This window comes from Micropterus salmoides, unplaced genomic scaffold, assembly GCF_014851395.1.
Source record: "Micropterus salmoides isolate LMB-PRFRI ecotype aquatic unplaced genomic scaffold, ASM1485139v1 Ms_hic_scaffold_1, whole genome shotgun sequence".
Lineage (NCBI taxonomy): Eukaryota > Metazoa > Chordata > Actinopteri > Centrarchiformes > Centrarchidae > Micropterus > Micropterus salmoides.
The window spans coordinates 61,704,493-61,716,729 of NW_024040040.1; the positions used below are offsets into that span (position 1 = coordinate 61,704,493).

Genomic DNA, 12,237 nt, shown 5'->3' on the forward strand with positions numbered 1-12,237 from the left:
GACACCAAGGCCAGTCAACTTCAAAATAAAACAGGAAACAGACGGACACACATACCAAACCCTGACAACAACGAGGAGTTAAAAAGTAAACTTTCCCTCATTCCACTTTTCAAACTTCCCGACTCCTGTCATGGTTCAGCAGCAGGTCCACATGCAGTCCAGGAAGCTGCTTTGTTCACTGCTGCCACCTCCTCTGCGATTCATTTACTCTGAGGACAGGAGGGGCCACAGTGCTGCTCCTTCTTCAGGAGCCCCCGAGAAGACACTTTGATGTCCTCTGAAGCTCGTTGTTGTCAGGAAAAGTGAGGCGATCCCCTGAGAAGACAAAGTGTTTCTGTCAGCGGCCTTCTGGAGAAGCGAGAAGCCAAAAGACGAGGAATAAAAGTTCAGGCCCCCGGGGGAGAGGCTGATGGGATAATAAGACATCCAGAACAGCTGTTCAGTGAGGGGCGTCCTTTCTCTAAAATAAGCAGCAGAGATTGCTTGAACATGACCGAAAGATTAGTTTGTCCTAATGTGGTAAATCCCGGCTCGTGTTTGCATGAGGCAGCGGTGCACGCTGGTAAAGCCCAGCAGGACACAGAGCGGCCAAACACACGGCCTGGACGCCATGTTTACCGAAAACTGTTTGTCCAGCTGCTGGAGGGACGTCGCGAGGAAGCGGGACGGCTGTTAATTAAAATCGTGATTCATCCCTTTTTTCCGTGGATCAAATGAGTTGTACATTACCGTCGACACGGCCAAACAAACAGTGGGGATGCCAGTGTACATGTTTGCTAACCTGCCCGGCTGTGCATCCACCTCTCCGGGGTGTTGGGGGGGTTTGATTCCTGACACTGTTTGGATATTCCTCCGGGTACCAGAGATAACATTTATACTGCCTTCACGTACTGGGAGCTGCAGCATGTTTTGTACAGCCAATAGTTAAAAAAACACGTTTATTTGTGAGTTCCCCAAGCAGCGATTTTTCATTCATAGTTTTAAGGTGTAGTCACAGACACAGCTGAAGATAACTGACATATTGTCTGTTTTTGTGACCAATTATGATTGAATATAGGTCTGTTTTTCTTCAATATTCACAGACATTAGGAAAGCACTTCCAAAACGCCTAAACCTAACTGAGAATGAAACCTAACGGAGAACTCTGAAAGAAACCTTTATTTCAAGTTCTAAAGATCAGCGCTACAAGAGGATAAAACCGTCACCTGACATCTGCCCTGATATTTATAGATACCAGGGCAGATGTTTCAAACCAGAACTCTTGGGGCATTGAACTTGAAAGACAGAACCCTGAGAGGATAGTCATGCCCAGAAAGGTGGAACCAAACCATAATCATGGCAGTTTAGAAAACGCCCATGTCTATCATTGCTGTAACATTATTTTCTAACCATTTTGGACAAGCAGTGTCCTGACGATAGATCCAAAAATGCTCATATGGGTCGTTTTGGAAGACAATGACAAAATAATCTACATATTTTGTGGCTTAGTTTGGAGAACTTGTGGCAAAATACCAGTGCAAAGTATGTGACAACCCACTTGGTACAAAGCCTTATTCTGGTCTTTACAAAGATGGGAAACAGACAAAAGCCACAAATCATTGATAAATTATTTAAATGCTTAGCAATCAAGGTTTGTAAGTTTACATTTACTCATTTGGCAGATGCTTTTATCCAAAGCGACTTATGTTTGAGGAACAACATACAAGCATCAACAGAGTAAGAGATCTACAAGTAACAGATACTCATAAGAGCAAGTAGTAGTAAGAGTAATTAGCATATGTGTGCTTCCCATTGATGTGTAATTAAATGTTCTGTTGACTGAATAATCAATTAAATAACTCCACATTTCAGTTGTAATATGCTTACTGTGATTTTGATTTTTAACCATTTTAACCATCATCTGTTGTGATTTCTTGAACTTGATGTGGGGCAGCGGTGGCCATGGCTATTTGAGAAGAAAGTTTCCATCCCTCATTAAAAGACCCAGTCAATCCAGGAAGTGGTAATATATGTGGTACCTGAAGCTTAGTGTTGTAGTTGGGCTCGCTGGTGAGCTACAGCTAACACACCAGAAAGTTCCGAACCAGATCTCATCCCAGGGCTTCAAATACCGACGCTTTAAGAAAGCCTGACAAAGTGTCGGTACCGTTCAGCGACTGTATGAGACGCCCTGGGCTTTCAAGACCAATGTATCCCATCCACCATCACGTAATGTACTCATTTCAACCCAAAACACACTCTTTTTCTAAACCTAACCAAACCATCCTCTTTTCCTAAACTTAAAGTTAAAATACCAACGCTTTGTCAGGTTTTCTCAAAGCGTCTGTATCTGACACCCTGAGATGAGGAAGTGTTGGAAATTCATAACATGTTAGCACTCAACAGTCAAGTCAGTCACAGTAGCTTCTTTCTGTTTACTCTGTACTGGGCCGTGTACTTCCCTGTTAGTGAGAGTTGGTGAAGAGGGTGAAAAAGCTCTCCAAGCTAGCAAGGACACTAACTTTCACTTCGCTAACTCCCGGTGAGAAAGCTAGGTTGCTAACGGGACAAGATGCACACACATCAGTTTATTCTAAGGATCCAGAGTATACTCCTGTCTCATTACTGTCCCTGAACCACGTCTCTCATGTGGAGCGGTTTATATTGACAGAGGAGGTTAGACATAATGTGAGAGCAAATAAGCTACAACAGTTTCCTCAATTCTGGACTCTCCGTTGTCAAGATAGTTTTTGATTGTTGGTCTGCATGTCAAAGTCCACCAAAGATAAACTTGATGTGAATTATTCACGCAGATTGACTTCGCCTCCGCATAGGAATCTGCCAATTCTGGTGACTTCATTGAAATAAATTGCTGCGCAGTTTCAGTGTGACTGAACATTTAATCCCTCAACAGTGGAGCTGCTGTGTTTAAACTGGGCAGCATTCCAGGTGTGAAGGTGTGTAACTGTCTGTGTGAACACGGCGAAAATGACAAAGAGAGCCCTCAGTGAGATTTCTCTGAACAAATAAAGGGTAAAAACAACAATTTTTTATTGATAAAATCAAAGTGTAACTAATCCCATATTACTGCAGTCTTTGGTGGTTCACTACCAAACCACAGTATCACACCTGCAGGTTAGAGCTACTGTTCATAATAACTATCAAACAGTTGTTAACGTAGCTCTGTTTACACTTTTAAACCAGTTAAACCACTTCAGAATACTTTGTTTTTAATACTGTAAGGATTATCTCATGTTGACGAGACAAATGCTACTAATCTGCAGAAATAAACTTTTCGTTGGACTGCTCGTGTTTTAACAAGACTTTATTATAAAGACACGAATGTACATCTTTCAAATTTCAATGGAATACTGACATTGCGTGTCTAATTCACATTTTTTCTTTCCTCTGCAAAGAACAAATAGCAAAAAATCTTTCACCTTATAAACAAGTGCTGCAACACCAACAGGCCGGACGACGAGTTTCTGAACAAGATTCAAAATCAGATAGAAATGAACATCAGCAACCTGAAAATCATAGCAGCATTGTGATTTTGAAAATGATTTTTAGGAAAAGTCCACTCAAGAGTCTAATTTATGATTTTTTTCATGTTATTTCTGTCAACGCTGATTTTTTTTTTTTGAAGAAAAATTCCAATCAAGTTGGAGTTAACTGACTGAGAAGATCCCAAGACTGCACAATCTTGCAGATTCCACTGAAATTGTACTGTTCAAGGCCTTCAAAAGTTGTGACTGGGTCAGTTTCTCTCGAGTTCTGGAGTAGAAAAATAATCCTGGACGAGATGACCCGCTGACGGCGACAGAGCTGAACCCGAGGCCTGCTGCTCAGGCTTCAGGTCTCTGTGCAACTTTTCAGTTTGCTCACAAATAAACTTTTTTTTCTTTAAATGTCTCTACTATTAGTTTAAAGGATCTGCAAAAATAAACCACCAACAACAAAAGAATATTTCTTTGTAAGCAGAGAAGACGACACACAAGTCACAGCACTTGGAAACGCCACGAGGCCTGGTCTTTGTAGTCCAAACAGTCGGCGGTGTTGAAGTTGAGTTTCCAGGCCGAAGCCGCCGTCTGCTCTTTGTAATCCAGACAATCTGTGGAGTTGAAGGTGAGGCCCGGCGCACTGTACGCCTGGTGGTGGTGTGACGGGTGGTGGTGATGGTGGTGGTGCCCTGATGTCTGGGCGATGTGGTGTTGCGGGTGTCCCGACATGGAGCTGCCAGTCATAGGGCTGAGCTGGTGTGGGTGGTGCGGGTGGTGGTGGGAGTGCATGGGCGCCAGGTACGAGCTGCACTCCACGCCACCGAAGTAAGAGCCTGATGCAGAGGCCGGGTAACCCTGACTGTACGCCGCCGCCGTTTGGCCGTAAGACACCGGGTAGGAGGGCGTTCCTCCAGAAGCGGAGGACGACACAGAGCGCTGCATGCAGGAGGCACTGGTGGGGGCAGCAGGGTCGGGTAGCGTGGCCGGCGCCGGGGCCGGGGAGATGGGCGCCGGGCTCCAGATAGACGACACCGGGGCGGTGATGGAGGTAGATGTGCTGATCAGACCAGGACCGCCGAGACCAGAGGAGGTGGAGGAAGAGGAGGTAGAGGAGGAGGTGGAGGAGGAGGAGCTGGACACCGCCGGCGGGGTGAACTGGCCGCTGCTCTCTGAACCGGTGCTCTCTCTCGTCGGAGAGGACTTCTTCTTCATTGGTTTCACCTTGGCGCTGTTGCTGCTCTGCTGCTGCTGCCGACACTTGGCTCGCCTGTTCTTAAACCAGACCTGAGGAAGGAGGAGAGGTCAAAAGGTCACCGTCACACATCGGCTGGGTCACAAAGCAAAAAAACAGACAAACCTGACGGAGCTGGCAGGAACTGAACGCCTTCTGCTTCATAACATTGCGCTCTCACGTGATCATACTGAGGTGCTGTGGCTCTGACCTTTGACCTTTACTGCTTGCTGCTCGTAAGGAACTGCAGTTTATCCAGAGACTCTTTGCTGTGCACTTACTTCTTGTGGCATTTAGGCATGCAGAAAGTTTGGTTTGGATTTAAACATTACATTTTACAATTATCTCTTTCCTGAGAGGTTCTTCCTCTTACTCTGGATGATCCACACATAAGATAACACACTGTACACAACTTTCATAGGGACTATTTCTTCAGTAGAAAGTAGTTCTAAATAGGGACTTCTTCTGGAAATTTGAAGTTGGAGACATATATTTCAAAATCTGGACAAATAAGATCAAATGTATCTGCTTGGAGACAGAAGAAGGAGAAAATGTGTTTTTTTAAGATTTGGGTTTACTGACCTTCTAAAGCCTAAAGAAGTACTGTTTAAATGATAAATGAAGGTACAAAACATGGTTCCACAACCTGTTCAGTAACTCTCCCTCAATGAGGCGATACATAATAATTATTTGATGAAATATTTGTTTTACTAAATGATAGATATCGTTAGTAAAAGTGACGCATGAGCTCAGAGGAAAATGATAACTTATGTAAAATGAATAAACAATGACTAAAAACTTGACCAATAACTCAATGACAAAATAACTTTGACATGCAAAACAATGCCTTCATCCTTTTTCCCAATGTTCAGTTTCCAGTATTTCTTTGATCAGACACGTTTGTTGCCATCTTTAGAACTTTTGGGTCAGCAGTGAAGACATCAGGGACAATGATGGAAATAAGTTCAGACTTTTGTGGCTCTTCCGCTGATAAAGTAATATGCGGTGTACTTAAAATATTTATATATATCATTGAATGTTGAATAATGTCAATAAATCCAAACAAACAAACAAACACAACAAAATAGTGTGGCTGAATTTTCATACTAAGAAGTCAAAACACACATTTTATTTGTAGTAAACTTGTTCATGTGTCTGTACTTGTACATAAACAGGAGCTAATGGCCACGACCACATGCTGAGAGGTGTAAGCTATGTAACAGAAATATATCAATTAAATATTCCCTCTAACATTAATGGTTGTTATAATAATTATATTTAAGTAATCAGAAGTCACAGCAGGCCTGTCATAGTAAGGTTAAAAATAATAATATGCTTGCACAAAACTAACAGTTCTCCAGTAATGATAGCACTGATCACTGGGCCTGTCAGAGGTGCATTAGTAACTGCTGTGGTGGTAAAAGCGGCCTGTCAGCAGCAGCAGCAGAAAGCAGAGAGGCAGCAGCCATAATTGCAGCTTTAAGCCCAGCAGAGGGCTGCTAAAGCCGAGGATGGAAAACCTCTCACATCCTTTTCTAAAGAAAGCTAAATACATTAAATACATCAAAAGCTGGTCCTTCACTCTGCCAGAGCCCAGCCACATTCCCCCGCTTTGACTGAAGACTTGCCTCTACTTGATCAATAATGGCTCAACTTTTCTTTTTACACTGGAGCTGATCTTGCAGAGGCCTGAGGTGAAAAACAGAAAGTCCATCAGGAGCTTTCAAATCTGAGCTCAGATGCATAAAAGTATTTGTGGACACACGTGAGTGTGTTATTCAGATGGAGCTTAAGCTCTGAAGGCTTTCTGCTGTGACCTCCACATTTCTGAAATTTCTTACAGCTCTTTAATTTATTGTCCCTCGTTTCTATGTCAAAGGCTTTGCATATACCTATAACCTAAACACACTCAGTGCATGTGGGGTGCTGAACCTCAGCAGATTAAATTTGGAGAAAACAGCGCTGAATTTTCCCAAACTGGAAGAAAGTCTTTAAACGTTTGCAAACTTTTCCTTATAAATTAGGTCAAAGGTGCACATGTAATGTCCCTGACACGTGAAGCAGCCGCAGTGACTTTCTCACCTGCACTCGGGACTCCGGCAGGTTGATTTTCAGCGCCACCTCCTCCCTCATGAAGATGTCCGGGTAGCGCGTCTTGGCGAACAGCGACTCCAGAATGTCCAACTGCGTCCGGGTGAAGGTGGTCCGCTCCCGGCGCTGCTTCCGCGGGTTACCTGGAAGAGAAATACACACATTTCCATCATTAATCAGCTCAGACCAAGACTAAAAAACACACACTAGAAAATGGGATTTTGTTTCATTGCTTGTTATTTTTACTTTCATTGGTTTGCCGTTTTTCCCCCCAGCGCGAATAAAACATGTTGGGCTTGGCAAAACATTATTTCGACAGTCTATAGACTCGTTTTAGACGAAGGTGAGTGGTAGACTTTATTAAGTTAAAGAGTAATGCTGTGGAGATACTACAAAATACAGCAAAAACAAACTTCCTTGTGCCCCCAAACGCACCAGAAGCGCAGAATTTAACCCCAGTTTCCCCACCGCGAGCATCACGCACTTTATCCCAGTTTATAAAAGTTTTAAGTCATTTAAGACTTATAAATAGCCTCTGCCTAGTTCTATATATACTCTGTTATTTATTTATTAGTTTAGAAAGGAGCTTTCTATCACCCACACAATCGTAGGTAGTTATTTGTGATTCACGTTAAAATCTGTAAATGTATAAAAGTATTAGGAATAATGGAGAAGTGAAAAATAATATCCATCTTGGTCACTAAACTCGAGCAGCTCAGACATAAAAAATGAAAGTTTAATATTATAGAAGTGATTTAACAGCACAGCGGAGAGGACTTCCAGTGAGCTTATAAGAATAATATGGTTACAAGGTCGTGCACATGTTGATGTTCCTGTGATGTTGTATTTTTGGGAGGACATATGTGTGTTTAAATGTGGCTGTGATCCGTACCGGGGTAGCCTACAGATGGGTGCAGCAGGTCCATAGCAGCTCCGCTCAGGCCCAGTCCGTTCATCCCGTACGGGGCCTGTTTGAGATAAGACATCATGCTAGAAGCACGGACGGGAGACCGGAGTCTACAGGACGGGCAGAAAAGGGGGGCAGATCTCCCGGTGCTGAGGTGCTCAGGTCCCCGGTGTTAATGTCGGCTCCTGCGAGAGGAAGAAGAAGCACGGTGAGTGTGGGGAACAAGGAATAAAGAAATAGGCTGAAAAGGGGCCTTAAACCCCAATAAGAAGGAAGCACATGTCCCCTGGAGCAAAAGGCCTACAACTCCATAAACCTTTTACTTTTTATTACCTTTAATTTCTCTCCTAATAAACTAAACAGGTAATCAATCGTGTAAAATCCTGGATCACTAACCCTTCAAAACCTTTAATTTATGAGCTTTTAGAAAATCTGCAATTTTTTTTTTTTTATAATAAAACACTGTTCTGAAATCCTAAATGAATCCTGCTGATGGAATAAAAAAAAACAACGTTAGAATTTGTCAGTTTGTGCGTCTCGAATTTACTTAATCCAAAATGTAACTTCCCTAAATCAGGAACAATGCGATTTCCTAACATAATGAGCAAATGGCCGCGCGGTTTTAATCCTCGCACCTATTTAGATTACGGGAGAGGAAATAAAACCTGATGCGAGAGAAAGAAGAACTGGAGGAATTAGGGAAAAGATGTTAAACAAGATATACTTTTGTTTAATAGAAACTTGATCCGCAGCTGCCCTTCAGATTCAGACTACGCGACATCCAGCTGTTAACATGTTAATAAAAGGCCCCAAAGAAGCTGGAGGAACTAAATTTTGCATCCAAACACGGCGCAGCTGAATTAATCTGAGACAAATACTGACACCAGGCGTTAACTTTGCCCACGAGACTGTGTTCGGTGATAACAGCAGTTTGCTGCCAGCCTCGGGACATTGAAGAAATTATTAATAATGAAAAGCTCAGTGTGATCTCACAGGAGAAACTTTTAATTTTATTTTTAAACGAAAGATCTCGGCTCTGCTGCCAAACAAGACCTCAGTCTTCACGTGTGTCTGTTCTGGATGCTTCCTGCTCCATAACCGGCTCTGGTATCACTCAGATCTCCATTATACGTTTTAATTAATTTAATAGATCACAATTAAACTGACCTGTGGGGACGCACGTTTAAATTACAGGCCACGTGAAAGACGTTTCTCAACCTCCGAATTACCTCTGCAGGAATGTAAAAGTCTTATTTCAATATTATTTATTCAAACAGAGACAGACTTTTTTCCCTGAGAGTACAGGCCTACACCTTTGCCTGTAATGTCATAATGAATTAAAGGTGCACTGACTAACGTTTACTTCTGGAACTATAGGACTTTATTTTCTTTATTTGTGACAATAATAATGTTAATTATTTGTTTTTAGCGTTGCTTTATAACCATGTGCTGACTTTTAGGCCAAGTTTGTCATGTCCTTAATGTTGGCCTATATATATGTGTGTGTATGTGTGTGTGTGTGTGTTTATCAGGTTATTTCAGTTATTTTTGCTCAGGGAAGAACCCTTGTATAAAATGCGTAACTAAATCATGTAACTCAGTTTTGACACGACGGTGACAGGTAAAAGCTGCAATGATGAATCTAAATAAATGATTAAAGCTGAACCAGAGTTCCAGTTAATGCACACGGAATTAAATCAAAAGTCATACATGTGGTTAAAGGCAAAATAAAGTAAAGGCCTATATAACGTGAGAATTAAATTTCCGGGAACTTTGATTTTGAGTTTTATTTTGCCAGCAGAACATCACGCGTTTACTGCAGCTTTAATGAACTGCCTTAATTCTTAAATGTAGTATTAGTATAAGACAAAGTATTTAGACAAGGATTTCCATAATCCACTGGGGTCCCTTTTAGCAGGTAAATGCTCAAATTTAGGACTAATAGCAGCTTTTTTTCGGCATTGAAAGGAGCCAGGGGCCTCCTGGTGTATCTGAACTGAGGCGTTAACACTCCGCATAAAGCAGACTTATTTCCATAACCGCAGGAAGGAGCCCAATCATGTAAATGCGTCAAAAAACTGTGTGCAAATGAACTCCCATTACAATTTAGATTAGATCTACTGGGCGACAATTAGCAGAATGGCTCTAATCAGCGGACAGGAGTCTGCGGGCTGAACTGAACTCAGGAAGAAATAAAAAAGATAAAGTCCACCTAATTAAAAACAGTTTATATTTAGGAAAAAAACTTTGATTTATTATATTTTAAAATGTAGCATATTTAGCAAAGGCATATATTTTATTTAACATGTTTTTTTCGTTACCTACAGAAAAAAAAGACCACTGCCTCCGTTTTGAGAGCTTCTAAAATACCGAAACCAACGAAAACCAGGTAATTGTAAAGCACAAATATCATTTAAATAATCACTATTTCAGTAACGTTAAGCAGGCTATTAGGCAGAAAATAGGGATGAATAACTTGAAATAAAAGCAGCTATGAGTCTCACCTTCTTCAGGCTCCTTTTAAAAAAATAAAAAATCCTGTTAAATGTCAAACCAATGAGATCCAGAGTTGGAGAAATATCCACATGGAGGAAACTTTCTTGTTTTCTGGCAAAAAAAGAAAAGATAAGGTAACGCAGGCTCAGCAGCTCCGCGTAGAACTCACATCTGTGAAGCTAAAAAACAAAAATAACGAACATTTAAACGCAGAAATGTATTGTCAAATTATTTTTAAATAACCGTGCTCTTGTTATCCGCGCTCTCTCCTGCCGGTGTTGACGGATGGAGATTGACGCTCGTCTCCGAGGGCCCGCTCCTCTATGAGTCAAGGAAGCGCCCGGGTCTGCGTCCTCGGGCCAATCACAGCGCTCAGCTGCCTTATCGGCGACGCGGACGTCCAATGGGCAGGCCAGCTTAGCGCCGAAACACCCGCCCCCTGTTCGAATCAAACACGTGACGCGACTGGGACGCCTGTGACAGAAAGTTGAAGGAGAGTCGGCCGCTGCCATGACAGCATGTTTGATTTAAATGATAAATAAACATATATTTATATTATAGAGTCTAATTACTGAGTCTGTGGTAAAGTTATTTTTTATTGTCACAGAAGCTGCACGACGTGTCCTTACATTTGGCCCATGGAGAACAAAATAAAATGGCAACTTTTTTTCCTCCCACATCGTCAATAAAACGATAAAATAGCATAAATATCTCAGTTAGCATTAAATGTAGCTTATGGTAAACGAAGAGGCTCATTAGGCCTACTAATTTTGAGTCTGCATCCAATTAAAGGCTGCCACCAGGCCCACAACAGTAGGCCCTGTTCTCTTTGCAACAAGGTAAGGCAAATTTGTAGCACATTTCAGCAACAAGGCAATTCAAACTGCTTGACATAGAACATAGAAGCAACATAAGGCAATATAAAAAGACAGTTAAATACAATTTAAAAAAGAGCTAATTAGAAAACTATAGCAAGGTAAAACCGGACAGCAGCTAAAAGTTACAGTGCATGTAAGATATTAATCAAAAGGTAGCTGCCAAAAGATAAGTCTTCAGCCGTAATTTAAAAGAAGTTAAAAGTAAAGTAAAAGAAGAGCTTCAGCAGTGCTTTAGTTTTCCGTGGGTTTGTTCCAGATATGGAGCATAAAAACTGAACACTATGCCAGGTTTAGTTTAGACTGGTGGAGGGGGGGGGGAGGATGTTGAGTAGACCTGTGCAGATATTTTTGTTCCCTTGAATGGCCTGTACAGGAGGTATTTTCAGCCTGTACAGGAGGTATTTTCAGCCTGTACAGGAGGTCAGCCTGTACAGGAGGTATTTTGGGCCCTGAATGACACTCTCAGCCTCAGCTGATTCAGTTCAGGAAAAAAAAAAATACTAAGAAACCTGGCAGAAAAAAAGCTGCAACACAGGCTCCAACATGAGCAGCTGCTGATTAAAGCAGAGCTGCTGCTGTCATGATATATATATATATTTTTTTACTTAAATGACCTTCAAATGAAATCAACAGACTGCTTTTTAAAGGTTTAAATGTGTTTTATTCCGCTCTTGTAAATCTATCTATTGTCTGTTGTTGACAGATTGCTGGATCATTTGATAGAAAGATAAATAGACAATAACAACAACAATTTTCTAAATTATATAGGCCTAATAACAAATGCATGTTTCAGCAAAAGCAAAATATAAGTTACAACATTAACAAACGTAATAATAAATGATGTAATGAGTGAACAAACAGCCTGAATCCCACTCCTGATCAATAATTTAAAGCATATGCAAGACGTACCTGCTGAGAAATGTAACCTCGTGGTCCCTCTGAGGCAGGAAAATACTAATAAAATCAAAAGAAAAACAGCTGGCAGGTTGTTTTGAGAGGAAATGAATATGGATCTCATTTCCTCTGTGTGTTCTCGGAAATTGGTTGTGGCCGATGGCAATAAAGCCAGTGATTGATCACTAGTATCAAGATATCAAATGGACACAGTCTTTGTTGATGTGAGCGGTTTTTGGGGTCTAATCCCAAATTGCAGGA

General features: G+C 41.6%; 1 protein-coding gene across 1 annotated transcript; it reads right to left on the minus strand.

Annotated features, from left to right (window-relative positions):
- Nucleotides 1-3,376: 3,376 nt before the first annotated feature.
- Nucleotides 3,377-10,701, minus strand: LOC119915368 (homeobox protein OTX1 B-like). Its single transcript, XM_038734893.1, has 4 exons — nucleotides 10,213-10,701; nucleotides 7,694-7,893; nucleotides 6,793-6,944; nucleotides 3,377-4,763 (listed from the first exon to the last, which is right to left on the minus strand). Exons 2-4 carry the CDS (start codon nucleotides 7,788-7,790, stop codon nucleotides 3,978-3,980), a joined length of 1,035 nt encoding a protein of 344 aa, XP_038590821.1. The 5' UTR covers nucleotides 7,791-7,893; nucleotides 10,213-10,701; the 3' UTR covers nucleotides 3,377-3,977.
- Nucleotides 10,702-12,237: the final 1,536 nt, after the last annotated feature.